Source organism: Procambarus clarkii, chromosome 90, assembly GCF_040958095.1.
Source record: "Procambarus clarkii isolate CNS0578487 chromosome 90, FALCON_Pclarkii_2.0, whole genome shotgun sequence".
In the NCBI taxonomy this organism is placed as follows: Eukaryota; Metazoa; Arthropoda; class Malacostraca; order Decapoda; family Cambaridae; genus Procambarus; species Procambarus clarkii.
The window spans coordinates 14,906,796-14,920,864 of record NC_091239.1 but is presented as its reverse complement, the minus strand read 5'-3'; the positions used below and the strand labels follow the sequence as shown (position 1 = coordinate 14,920,864).

Sequence of the window (14,069 nt, the reverse complement as noted above, 5' to 3'; positions counted from 1 at the left end):
TGATTGACAGTTGAGAGGCGGGCCGAGATCAACCCCCGCAATCACAACTAGGTGAATACTGGTATTGGAGGATGCTCATATTGGGTAAGTCACTCCTGCAAAAAAGCAAAGTGCATTTTCTAAAACGTTAAATTCTGTACGTTTTCTTTAATTTATTTTACTTTTAGCTATGTCTTCTTCAAATATTTATCCCAACCCAATGCCTGACATTCAAGACCTAACCTAACCTAACCCAACCCAACCCAACCCAACCCAACCTAACCTAACCTAACCTAACCTAACCTAACCTAACCTAACCCGTCCAGGAAGTCTCTAATTACCCGTACGTCACCCGTCCAATCGGTAGCCAAGAATTCCCCACTCACCTGTCAATTAATCTCCTTTCCGTTCTTAAATACACTGTTTAATTTTACCTGCAGGATTTCAAGAGACAGAATACATCCAATAAACACAAAATTACAATCAATACCAGGTAATATACAGGAGTAAGTTATCGAGGCCAGTGACATCTCTTGGTGGAAATGTAAACAAGGGATACAGAGACTCAGTCGGCCAGCGCTGCGGCGGCGAGTCGAAGTGTCCAATCTTCCAGACGGTCCAACGGGGAGGAAGTGGTCGTTGACAGTGTGTCTAAGACCCTCACATGTGTTTCCTGTGTTGGTGGGCTCGGTTGCGGGTGTTGGGGTGGTGTTGCGTCCCTGTGATGATGCCCTGGGTCATCCTGCTGGTGTTGGAGATGGTAGGTGTTGCGGAGTTATTAATGGGGTTAAATCAGGGCCGCAAAACATCGGGTTTTGTTGATTTGTTTACATTTGGACAGGGTCAGTGTCACAGCCATTTCGGGTTCGAATCCCGGGCGGGATAAAAATGCTTGCGCACATTTCTTTTCCCCCTAATGCACCTGTTCACCTAACAGCAAGTAGGTTCCCAGGAATTAGTTACTTTATTGTTGAGTTGCATCCTGCGCGGATTCAATATTTCGACCATGGGGACAGGGTGACCTCGATATAAGCCTAACGTGTATGAATACACTCTGGCTTCCTGTCCCCCGACACAATAAATGATTATAATTTACGTAACCACATACGAAACCTGTACATCTTTCCTCAAGCATGGCAACGTTCCTAACATTTGAGTTGAGAAGCAGTAAAGTTGTTTATAGCAATGATAACCTTGGGTGTTGACAGTTTAAGAGTTCGTGATCTGTTTTTAATGCATGAAGTCGCCATGATTAAAGTAAGATGTACAGGTTCCGTATGTGACTTGAGTAAATACTTGATGAATGGGTCTTAGAGCATTACGTTAACAGGTAGTGAAGGTGTTTGACCCCCCACTGTGGTAGGTGAGGGGTGTTTGACCCCCCACTGTGGTAGGTGAGGGGTGTTTGACCCCCCACTGTGGTAGGTGAGGGGTGGTTGACCCCCCACTGTGGTAGGTGAGGGGTGGTTGACCCCCCCCCACTGTGGTAGGTGAGGGGTGGTTGACCCCCCCCCACTGTGGTAGGTGAGGGGTGGTTGACCCCCCCCCCACTGTGGTAGGTGAGGGGTGGTTGACCCCCCCCACTGTGGTAGGTGAGGGGTGGTTGACCCCCCCCCACTGTGGTAGGTGAGGGGTGGTTGACCCCCCCCCACTGTGGTAGGTGAGGGGTGGTTGACCCCCCCCCCACTGTGGTAGGTGAGGGGTGGTTGACCCTCCCTCACTGTGGTAGGTGAGGGGTGGTTGACCCCCCCACTGTGGTAGGTGAGGGGTGGTTGACCCCCCCCCCCAAATAGTGCTGATGGGTCTGAACCTCTATAATGACGTCTTGATTAACTGTGCCACTCACTATCTATCAATCAAACGCTAGCGATATCCTAATAGATAGGGACAGTTGACAGGTGACATATTTACCGATGACTATGGCAATAATTCTGGCCGTTGCGTTCGCGCCATAATCTAATACTGTCATGTTCTATTCAACGATTTATCAGGCATTTGTATCTGCCCTTATCTACCTAATCTATCCAATGTATCTGTCCTTTTCCTCGTCACTACATTGATATGAGGTTTGTGGATGTTGACAGAGGGAATATTTCTATACAATCAGGAACATTGTGTTGCGAGTACATAACATGGGTGTTCCAATCTTGCAAACCAATAGTCGTAGCGTTTCGGGCCGACAATCGCCAGCAATCTTCATGAGCTATCAGACTCTAACTTGGTCGATTCAGGGCCGCTCTCAGCCATCAGAGATATCTGGGGAGAGTCGAGGGGTATCCTCAGATATCCTGCTCTTAGTTACTGATACCCTCAACCTAACCTTAATCCCCCTTTTGGATATGTTTCTATGTGAAGTAATGGTGTGTGTGTTGACCGGCAGGTGGCGGGGCTGCAGCTGTCGTTGACGGAGGTGGGGGAGGACATGGTCGTCTACGACTATGCAGCTAACAAGCCCCTATGTTATCCCAGCCCGCAGGTGAGCAACATCTAACCAAACATCCGCACCTGTCCACCTACGACCACAGGTAAGCAGGAGACCAGGTACACCTGTTCACTGCCCCACATGGAAAGATGTTCTACCATTCGTATGTAAACATATAAGAGACCTACGAGACCTCCCTCGTTGTTCCAAGACAAATGTATTAGTTACCTTCTTGGATATGTATGGTTGTTGCTGGATGGTGGATAATACATGGTTGATCATTTCAGTAGTTGTGTAAGGGAGGGAGGAAGTGGAGGGAAGTAGGGATGTAGCGGCTCGTTTGTTTTTTGGAAAAAGGGTCCGCTGGCGTTTCGAGTTTTCTTATCATTTTTTCAGTTATACCGAAATTTTTCATAAACCATTTTCTGAGAATGTGTTCATAGACGTTAGGAGTTCTTGTGAAGAAATTAACAAAAATGTCAGAGTTCAGTTTTATGAAAATATTTGAGTTCATACAGTCATAGAAGTTTATTTAAGTTTAAGACCGAAATCTTTCAAAGATTATTTTCAGAGATCTTAGAAGTTTTGGTAAGAGTTCTTATGGGAGAAATTCAAAATGTTTCAGAGATCAGTTTTATGAAAATATTTCAGAGTTCGTGTAATCATAGAAGTTTACTTACGAGTGTATGACCGAAATTTTGAAAAAGACCAGTTTCAGAGCATATCTTCATAGAAGTTTTGTTCAGGAAAATAAACATCTTAGCCATGACTTTTAGCCCAGTCATATGTAGACATGCCACTCTCGGGGCCGAGATGCAGCATCCCTGGACCTGTCCGGCAAATGCAACTTCTGCAGGTAATAGCCCCGTCTCTGTAAAACCTACGGACGGTGCCCCCGGCGTACCTAACCTACTCGGGTCCCGGGTCAGTTGAGGTGGCGGGTAAGTGACGATCAGGGGGAGTGAGGTTGAGTGAGGCCCAACACTTGAAACCCAGGTGGTGGGCGTCGGCCCAGGTGGTGGGCGTGGGCCCAGGTCGTGGGCGTGGGCCCAGGTCGTGGGCGTTAGAACTTTTACCGCCTAGATGAGATTAGAACAATAGAAAGGAAAATAAAACCACTTTAATTCACATTTCATTTGTTTTAAATACTGCATATGCTCAGAACAGGTTTTCTATAAAAACTAATGTTATTAAATTGTTTATACTTTCATATTTTAATTTAAAAATTTGGTACGTTTTCCTTGTAAACGGTCCAGAGATAGATACATCTATCTCAAGGGTCCAACCTAGGTTGTCTGACATGCTATGGGTCACACCAGTGGCAAAATATTATAAATTTAGGAGTTCTTTCCTCTGGGGTTCCTCAGTGCCTTCTCTAACAGGGCCGAGAGGCACGGGGGCCTCACCAGGATCCGGTGCCAATGTCACATCTTGGCCCCTTCAGCTGGGTCCTGGTGAACGGCCCCTGTGTTGAGGGCCCCTGTCGTCGGAGGCAGATTAGGAAGGTTGGTCATTTCTGTAGGTGGAAGGTTTTTGGAACTGGAAGTTCTTGGTTGGGACTTGTCATCTTGTCGGAGGTTTGTCACCTTCTGGCACTTTATGGAAGGTCGAAGTGTAATCGTCCGTCGTCCAAGGGCCTGTTATCCAATGTCACATCTTGGATATGTAGTACAGATCCTGTATGTCGGCCGTTATACAGGGACCAGCTATCCTACGCTCCCCCTGTAGGGCGCTCAGCATTCAGGTTCAGATGTAAGCGTCCGCCTTCCACACACCTGCTATCCAAAGTCACATCTTGGATTTCTCTTCACGGGTCGAGGTCGCACGAGCCGCTATACCCACACCTGCTGCGTCTGCTCCCTGCAGGAGTGCTTGTCCTGACCGTCAAACACACCTGACTTGATTGATTTCCTTGATACACTGTTGGAGAGATATAGACAAATGATTTTAATCAACGTAGACAATATAGAATCCCTATATTGACTTTGACAGCTTGAATTTGTTGAAAAGAATACTAGCAAGGCATTAAGATAAGGAGTAAGTACGAGGCTACTTCCACTATACAGCACTTGGAACGGATATGAGGACAAGGAGTTGATATATGAGGACAAGGAATCAGACCGGAGAGGAAGGAACGGTATCCAACCACTTGAACTGTCGGGAATCGAACGCAGACCTGTAATAAGCGAATCCAACGCTATTCCTACCAATCCATATGACTAGTAGAAGGTATTCGTGTCAGCCGGACATACAACAGAGGAACAACATTTTCAACACAACATAAAGATTAAACATTAGTAATAATATTTTAGATATAAACACTAGACTACACATCACTAATGGAATGACTGGACAAAACACTCGATTCAATGTCTCCTGCTATATTTAATCGCAATCCTGTCTACGATAGCAGATTGGGGCTTTTAACACGGGTAATCTTTTAGATATCAACCTGTGAAGATGCCGGCCACCCAACGCCCTCTTCAATAGCCTCGAGGACCAGATTCTAATGTGGTACAAGGGGGGGGGGGGCGCTGCCCTTGTACTCACCTAGTTGTGCTTGCGGGGGTTGAGCTTTCTCTTTGGTCCCGCCTCTCAACTGTCAATCAACAGGTGTACAGGTTCCTCAGCCTACTGGGCTCTATCATATCTACATTTGAAACTGTGTATGGAGTCAGCCTCCACCACATCACTGCCTAATGCATTCCACCTGTTAACTACTCTGACACTGAAAAAGTTCTTTCTAATGTGTGTGTGTGGCTCATTTGGGTACTCAGTCTCCACCTGTGTCCCCTTGTTCGTGTACCACCAGTGTTAAATAGTTTCTGTCCACCCTTTGTCCATTGGGTCGTTAACGTGCAGAGATCCTTTACTGCTAGAATCCACTCGGTAAAACATCTAAACTATTGGGACCGACTAAAGAGCCTAAATCTGTATTCTCTTGAGCGCAGGCGAGAGAGATACATAATAATTTACACGTGGAAAATATTAGAGGGGCTGGTCCCAAACCTGCACACAGAAATAACATCACACGAGACCAGGAGGCATGGCAGGATGTGCAGAATACCCCCGTTGAAAAGCATAGGTGCAATAGGTACTCTGAGAGAAAACTCTATCAACATCAGAGGCCCGAGACTGTTCAACACGCTTCCACTACACATAAGGAACATAACTGGCCGACTCCTCAGTGTTCAAGAGAGAACTATCAACATCAGAGGCACGAGACTGTTCAACACGCTTCCACTACACATAAGGAACATAACTGGCCGACTCCTCAGTGTTCAAGAGAACTCTATAAGCGCTTCCAAAGGATACCTGATCAACTAGTCTGTGACTCATACGTCAGCTGCGAGCAGCCGCGTCCAACAGGCTGGTTGACCAATCCAGCAACCAGGAGGCCTGGTCGAGGACCGGGCCCCTGAGACGCTAAGAAATCATCTCAAGGCAAGATATCCCTATCCAATTCTCCTAAGAATTTTGTAGGTGGTGATCATATCTTCCCTTAATGTCCTGTCTTCCAGGGAAGGGAGGTTCAGCTCCCTTAGCCTTTCCTCGTAGCTCATACCTCTCATTTCTGGGACTAGTCTGGTGGCGTACCTATGAATAGTGTCACCCCCCAGTGTGGCACAAGGGGGGGGGGGGGGCGCTGCCCCTTGTGGTACAAGGGGTCCTGATTCAGTTTATGAACCGGATAACCGGATTACTTTCAGATCATAAACACCTACGAACCGAAATAGAATCAAATCTTGCAAATTTCAAATGCTACTCACCATAACCCTGATGACTATATTGATGTGTTGCATGGTGTTGAATGTTAAATGTTGCCGTTACCACACACAACAACATATTCTGTGTTATCAGGAGTGATGTACTCCCTCCCCCTGTCACGAGAGCACTGTTCATCTCAGCAGGAGGCCGGCCTCTATATAACACCTCCAGGGATGCCAGAATTTCTAGCGTTCAGTTGCTTTGTTTACATGTTACAATTGGTCCTGTGACTAGTGTGTCAGGATGTCTAAATGCGTTTCTTTAACTGAAAGTTACTGAAAAGTAGATTGAGAAGAGCGCACCTCACTAAGACTGTCATTTAGTGCGACGTGGAGGCTTCTCCAGCCGGGCCTGACCCGTCGTAGCTTAAGGGTTGCGTCAGTGACTTCCACCACTCATGCAGAGTCAGCAGTGTTTGTGTGTAGGGGGGGGGGAGGGGGGGGGGTCAACGCTCCTGCAAAAGCTCATGGCCTTATAAGGTGAACATTGACCGGATTAATAGCTTTACGTATCCTGGCTCGTCTTAAGTGTGTACACGATTTAAGCTGTAGTGTGTCGCAATACCTCTACTGGTTCATGAACATGGACCTACTGAAAACTAAATATGGCGCATTCATTGATGAGAGAAACGTTTGGAAAGGCTTCTGAAAAACATAATAATTGTTGCATTGACAAACTTGCAACGCGTTTAACACGTGCTTGGCAGGTATACTAGTATCTAGTATTAACAAGTGGATTAATTTATGATTAGGACTATCAAATTTGTCTTTATTCAGACTCTAATTTAACAGTTTGTGCGCGCGCGGGCGCTTGTGTGTAGCCACCTTGCTGTGCTTGCTGGGGGGTTGAAACCTCAGCTCCTGGGTCCCACCTCTTGAGTGGTGTATTCATGCCTAAATCCTCTGGCTGCTGTAATATTGGTGTGTTAATAAATGCACGACTTCCATTCTGCTACTAAAATTCTCTCTAACCTGCTACTGGAGACCTTCACCATGTTTCTGTAGCCTTTGAGAGCACCTTTACCTGAAGGTGTGTGTGGTGGAGGATTGTTGACGCATCAAACTTGTCTTAGGGATTTGTTAATGCATCATCTCGGGTCCATAGACATCATGTCTAACACCTGTTGGTTGGGTTAGATTTAGCTCATTCCATCTTCAGAGTGGACACACTGACCACTATCAGTGTGTCGGAACACTTGATACTGTCTACCATTAGAGCTTCCTGTACTAACTATAGAACCAGGCAAGAGTAGGTTGTACAGTACTAAATTGAAAGAGGAACTAACGGATAGGAAACAGAAAGCAAGAAACTCCATAAGGAGATTCATCAGTGGGATCCCAAGAGGATCTGTGCTGGATGGATCCCATGGTATTTAGTGTACTTTCTCCAAGTCTGCTTCTTCCTTGTATCCCTCCTTATTTCCCCTTATTTTTAAGCAGTTCACAATTGATTGGTCCTGGGTTTGATTCCCGGACAGTACAAGGTGCCTGGCACGGTGTCTTACACAGGTTTAATCTAGCAGTAAAAAAAATACCTGGGATTTATACAACTGTTGTGGGTTGTATCCTGTGAAATGCCAGTCGTTGGCTTTGACTCCAGGTGGACCTCCATAGGTGAAGGTCCTATGGAGGTGGACCTCCATAGGTGGAGGTGGACCTCCATAGGTGGAGGTCCTATGGAGGTGGACCTCCATAGGTGGAGGTGGACCTCCATAGGTGGAGGTCCTATGGAGGTGGACCTCCATAGGTGGAGGTCCTATGGAGGTGGACCTCCATAGGTGGAGGTCCTATGGAGGTGGACCTCCATAGGTGGAGGTCCTATGGAGGTGGACCTCCATAGGTGGAGGTCCTATGGAGGTGGACCTCCATAGGTGGAGGTCCTATGGAGGTGGACCTCCATAGGACTAACAAGCATCCTGATCGCTATAACGAGAACCCAGTTATACTGATACCATATTTGGTAAATATTTAGGAATGTTTTGCTAGGATTAAGTCCCTAAGGATATAAGTAGTAATACTTTTATGACTAGAGTTTATTGAACACTTGACATCTTACATGAATTACAATTATGTAATGCACAGATACATTTAGTATGGCTGTAGTTTCTTTACATTGATGCAATTAGTCTTACAATTACTAATTAATACAAAAGTAGTAATTATCATTTTGATTTTCCTTTAAATATTTTTAGTATTGAAAAATCATTCAGAGGAAGGTTGACTGGCTGCTCGAATGAAGAATTTGACGACCAATTCAAGACAGTTCCCGGTTTTTGACTAAAGTAACAGCCTTGATCTATGATACGATATCCTTGATCTGATACGTTATTCCGGGCTTGTAAATGATAATTTTGGACGTTATCAAGCCTGATCGTTCGATATACCAGGACCAAAAGTGCGCCGCGATGTCTTGGGATCTTCCATGTTGCTCTCCCTGGATCTTGGGATACAAGTCTGGGGTGTCGCGTCCGTTCTGCCAGAACTTACTGCCAAAGTCGCATTATGGCATTTGTTGTAGGTCCCAGTGAGGTCGTCCGCTCCACCCAGCCTTGTAGCCAGACCAGACACACTTGTTGCTGGGAAGGTGTTTACTCTCTGATAGACATCACTTTTTCTTTCGGAAGTCTCCCTTTGGCGCACTACGGTAGGTCGAAGTGTAATCGTCCGTCGTCCAAGGGCCTGTTATCCAATGTCACATCTTGGATATGTAGTACAGATCCTGTGTGTCGGCCGTTATACAGGGACCAGCTATCCTACGCTCCCCCTGTAGGGCGCTCAGCATTCAGGTTCAGATGTAAGCGTCCGCCTTCCACACACCTGCTATCCAAAGTCACATCTTGGATTTCTTTTCACGGGTCGAGGTCGCACGAGCCGCTATACCCACACCTGCTGCGTCTGCTCCCTGCAGGAGTGCTTGTTTGATCAGGATGCCGAACAGATCAGACTTGGTATCCCCATCTGATGGTCTGTTGAGGAATATGGAATTAATAGTCTGTCCTGCCAATGTGGCATTACCATAAAAAACTAATTGGTTTTCTTTAACAGAAAATCAAGGGGAGACTATGGAGTATTGAAAACGTTAGTTGGAGAGCAGAATACAACAAGAATATATTGGAATAAGAGATAATGGGAAGTTAAAATGTCAAGTTTCAGAATCATAATAGGACGTTTCTAATAAAATAATATCAAATATTCAACTGAAATAATTGGCACTATACAAGTTTCAGTGTTTTTGAAACATCGGAGTTTTTTCACCAGGTTAAATCTCACCTTGAAGGAACCGTCCGGAATATCTCCGGTGGGGAGTAGTCTTGGGGATCTTCCCAGCCTCCCCCATTCATCTGTCTTCGAATGAGCATTGTGGAGATGAAGATGGGAAGCCAGGGAGGGTAGGAGGGGTTCTTCTGTTTCCCTATCCTACCTACTGATTGTTCGACGTTGTTGGTCCTGATTGGCGGCCGGCAAGCTCTGTGTACCCGATGGTTCCCCATCAGGTGACGGTGTGACGAGCGTGTGCTACCTGTCCACGGCAAAAAAATAAAATATTCAAAGATCTTATAAATTTGTCGGATAACGAATGAATCAATGAATTATATTTCCATACCTTTTTTTTAACATTGCTTTTCATGTACATTTTTTCTCGTGTCTAAGATTCATTTCGGTCAATTATCATTCTAAATTTCGCAGTCTGAAAGGACATGGTTTGACTTGAAGATCAACACTTTCACTCCAGAGTGGGATTAGACTTTCTTTACGGGTCAGACTTGCTTAACTGCTCTACACTTCAATGACTAATTGACATTAACGGCTTGTCATAGTGATTCCTCTTAACGGGGTCTCTGTACAGCATCACTTCCTCAAGCTTGGAATAGGGAATTATCAGGGGAAGCGCCAAGCCATCACGACTATATAGCACTGGGAAGGGGGGTCAGGATAAGGATTTGGGATGGGACGGTGGGGAAGGAATGGTGCCCAAGCACTTGTGGACGGTCGGGGATTGAACGCCGACCTGCATGACTTTAGGGAAGAGGTTGTTTACCTGAAGATGTGACTGTGTGGTTGTGGTCGTCGTGGAGAAGTGCCGCGTGATGCGGCAATGACAGGAGAGTCATTGATCCCTGGAACACACAACAATACATATGGTTACTTTTCACGGCTTAAAAAAAATGGAAATCAGTCTAGATTTTTTTTTAGCTAATTATAATTTTATTTTATCTGAAGCTTGACTGAATTTGCATATATTTCGGTATTGTTATATATATTTCAGTTTGAAACAGCATCAAAGTGTCCGTCTTATATTGTGTGATTAACAGGAAAGCTTAAAAAAAATCACTGTGCAATTAATTAAAAAATGTGATTTTACAATCACATTCTTCAGAAACTTTTTTTTCCCCACTTACCTTGTGAACATAAATCCAAGTTAGTTAATAGACGATGAACGCAAAATTCCACCCGTTCTGCCAAATTAACTAACTGTCACCCACTCCCCAAAAGAAGTGTAGACCTAGCTACTGACACGTCTGGGAGGTTACTGGTTCCTCCAGCCGGCCTCCTGGCCTTTTATACCCTCTGGCCGAGCAGGGTTGCCACACACTCCTTATTTCACGTCTCTGAGAATTCTTCCGCTCTAAATCAACCGAGAAAAAACCACTTCACTTGAAGAGCTCGTTATTTAAACATTTAGTTAAGTGCTATTACATCACTTGGTAAATATTTGTCAAGGGTTTGTGTAATTTCAAGCTATGGTGCAATAATGGGGGGAGAGTAAGGGGGAAATGGGGGTGTTCTTGGCGTCACGGCAGCTCGGAGAGATTCCTTTCGGGATATTCCAGGGCCCGGATTCAGGAAGGTACTTACGAAGGTTTTTCCAGGTCTAGCCTAGGAACGTATTGGCATATAATCTTGCGTTTAAAAGATTTTATATATTTGTTTACTTTACTCATGTGTAGTATTCAGTTTATTTTGTGCTGTTTTTTAATCTTTTTAAGTTTTTTTTTTTTTTTTTTGTTTTTGCAGGGATATTCCTGCGCGGGCCCTAAGCCTGTGGCTGGCCCACTGGGCGGGCCCTAAGCCTGTGGCTGGCCCACTGGGCGGGCCCTAAGCCTCTGGCTGGCCCACTAAGTGTTGCTTGTTTCTGTTTTACTTGGGCGGAGTATGAGTATTTATGACTCGTATGGTCGCTTCAGTAAGATTTTGCCATATGTGTTTAACAACTTCTTCTGCTCTGTTGAATCTAAGTTTAAATCTTATTGGGTTTGTAACTGTGCAGTGTGTTAGATGTGCCAGTGGTCAATTGTGGCTGTAACTGTGCACTGTGTTAGATAATGTTCTAGTGGTCTGTTGGGCATTTCTCCAGTGTTGACATTTCCTCTCATCTTCCGGAACCTGTAAGCCTATTTCCCATGCACGTGGGTATCCAAGCCTGATGCGATGTAAGTGTACTTCTGTTGCTCTACTGTTCCCTTTCATCAAACTAAGTGGTTCGTAGTTGGTTGAATTCTTGTACCAACCCGCAGATCCTGATGTTACAACTGCTGTGTTGTGGTCACTGTACATCTTTTGCATTGCTCTGTTTCTAATTACTTTCTTAATCTGTGAAAGACTCTGTGATATGTAAATGTCTACATTTCTTCTCTTAGTTGCAAGTTTTGCAGCTTCTTCTGCAATGTCATTTCCTATTATTCCCACATGACTTGGCACCCAGTTGATAAGTACCCGTCGGCCTTGTCGTTTGAGTGTTTGCATTAATATGACATTTGTGATCAGGTGGATGTTGTCACATATGTGTTCTTGTTGCAAGGTTTCAGTGGCGGTTCTCGAATCTGTATGTATGATAACATGTTGTCGGTGTTCAGCAAGAGCATGTTCAAAGGCCTTTTAATTGACTAGCATCTCTGTTTGTAAAGTTGAACACCCATTTGAGTGTCTCCAACTATTTACAGAGTTTCCTGCTTTAACTGCAGCTCCGGTTTCTTGTCCCTGCTGGTCTACTGATCCATCTGTGAAGTAAGTGAAGCTGTCGGATGCCATGTTTGCTTCTATATGCATCTGTACAATGTTACGTAGCAGATGAGGATTTGTCTGGTTCTTTTTTCCTTCAAGAACCATAATCTTAAAGTCTGCTGGCGGAGATTCCCAAGGGGCTTGTATAACAAAGTCTGCATGTACTTCGTCGACACCCTTCTCAGTGACTGTGTTTGTTATATCGAATGTATTGATGTTTATAACACAATGGATCCACCTGTTGCTAATTGAGGCTCTTCTGTCCAGAGTTAGTGCTCCAGTGATTATATCTTTAAGTGAACTGATTCTGGGTCACGTCAATATCTTGGTCAGCATGCATGCAGCAATCTTTTACCCTTATTTCAATCGACGTTAGCTTGGTTTCTAGTCTTAGGTTCAGTATTTTAGTCCATCTGGGAGCTCCTGTTATGATTCGCAATGCATCGTTTAATTTACGAAGGAATTTAAGTTATTTTAAATTCTTGCACGTGTATAGTTCGTGTTTTTTTGTGTACAATTGTCGTATGTGTTCACCTAGTTGTGATTGTGGGGGTTGAGCTCTGGCTCTTTCGGCCCACCTCTAGACTGTTAATCAATCAACTGTTACTAACTACTAATTATTATTATTATTATTTATATTATAACTCCCAGGTACCTATTTACTGCTAGGTAACAGGGGCATCAGGGTGAAAGAAACTCTGCCCATCTGTTTCCGCCGGCGCCGGAATCGAGCGAGCACGCGCACACACCGGTGTTGGGGAGCCGGTGGCCGAGCTGACAGCACGCTGACACGTGATCCTGTGGTCCCGGGTTCCATCCCGGGCGCCGGCGAACCAAAAAAAAAAATAGTAGAAACAGTTGATTGACAGTTGAGAGGCGGGCCGAAAGAGCAGAGCTCAACCCCCGCAAGCACAACTAGGTGAATACAAGTACGTGAATACACAGTGTGTGCGCGCTTGCGTGCGTGCGTGTACGCATGTTTTTTTTTTCCACATTATGCCGGATACTGTGTGTGTATCAGTGGCTTAAGGCAGCGTGCTGCACTTGCCTCCCGTATGACTCGTACAGTCTTCCGGTGAGCTGTGTTTGTCCCTCTGCTTAAATCATGGCATTATTATTAAGAATCTGTAGGACCCGTGAGGAGGATTCGAACCAGGACACTTGCTACTACCCAACCACACGCCCTAGCCCACTACACCACGACATGCTGGTCTGGGGCATGTGCTTGGGATCGTATAGAGTCCTTGTCGTGGCTCAGACTGAATTTCTCGTTGATACACAAAACGTTGAAGTGATTTCTGTGTATTATGTACGTGTGGCAGCCTTGACACCAACGTTCACTTGTTTAGTTATTATGGGCCTTGAATTCGTGGTCCCGCCTCACCACACACCCACAACCTCTCTCTGCCTCCAAGGTGTTTGGGGGCTGTGGGTGCGTGGGGAATGTGGGAGGGTGGGTGGGGGCGTGGGGAATGTGGGAGGGTGGGTGGGGGCGTGGGGAATGTGGGAGAGTGGGTGGGGGCGTGGGGAATGTGGGAGGGTGGGTGGGGGCGTGGGGAATGTGGGAGGGTGGGTGGGGGCGTGGGGAATGTGGGAGGGTGGGTGGGGGCGTGGGGAATGTGGGAGGGTGGGTGGGGGCGTGGGGAATGTGGGAGGGTGGGTGGGGGCGTGGGGAATGTGGGAGGGTGGGTGGGGGCGTGGGGAATGTGGGAGGGTGGGTGGGGGCGTGGGGAATGTGGGAGGGTGGGTGGGGGCGTGGGGAATGTGGGAGGGTGGGTGGGGGCGTGGGGAATGTGGGAGAGTGGGTGGGGGCGTGGGGAATGTGGGAGGGTGGGTGGGGGCGCGGGGAATGTGGGAGGGTGGGTGGGGGCGTGGGGAATGTGGGAGAGTGGGTGGGG

General features: G+C 46.1%; 2 protein-coding genes across 5 annotated transcripts in view; one reads left to right on the top strand and one right to left on the bottom strand.

Annotated features, from left to right (window-relative positions):
* The first annotated feature begins 583 nt into the window (after positions 1 to 583).
* LOC123746588 (uncharacterized) overlaps positions 584 to 14,069 on the top strand; it is a 49,080-nt gene continuing 35,594 nt past the window's right edge. For 2 of the 4 annotated variants that reach the window (XM_069318370.1, XM_045728216.2), the window contains exons 1-2: positions 584 to 739; positions 2,360 to 2,455. In XM_069318370.1, coding sequence (XP_069174471.1) covers positions 644 to 739; positions 2,360 to 2,455 — 192 coding nt within the window. In that variant the 5' untranslated portion in view covers positions 584 to 643. Of the gene's footprint in view, positions 740 to 2,359; positions 2,505 to 14,069 lie in introns of all 4 variants that reach the window. The other 2 variants (XM_045728215.2, XM_045728217.2) reach the window with 2 other exon arrangements.
* Positions 8,187 to 10,704, bottom strand: LOC123746589 (uncharacterized). The gene is made up of 4 exons (XM_045728219.2): positions 10,569 to 10,704; positions 10,208 to 10,286; positions 9,439 to 9,688; positions 8,187 to 9,134 (listed from the first exon to the last, which is right to left on the bottom strand). The coding sequence occupies exons 2-4, from the start codon at positions 10,278 to 10,280 to the stop codon at positions 8,999 to 9,001; spliced, it is 459 nt and encodes a 152-aa protein (XP_045584175.2). The 5' UTR covers positions 10,281 to 10,286; positions 10,569 to 10,704; the 3' UTR covers positions 8,187 to 8,998.

Coding starts and splice junctions, on each gene's coding strand:
- LOC123746589 (XM_045728219.2), bottom strand. CDS start 10,280: ATGACTCTCCTGTCATTGCCGCATCACGCGGCACTTCTCCACGACGAC. Junction 9,689..10,207: donor CCACACAGTCACATCTTCAG/GTAAACAACCTC, acceptor TGCCGTGGACAG/GTAGCACACGCTCGTCACAC. Junction 9,135..9,438: donor TTCCGGACGGTTCCTTCAAG/GTGAGATTTAAC, acceptor ATTCCTCAACAG/ACCATCAGATGGGGATACCA.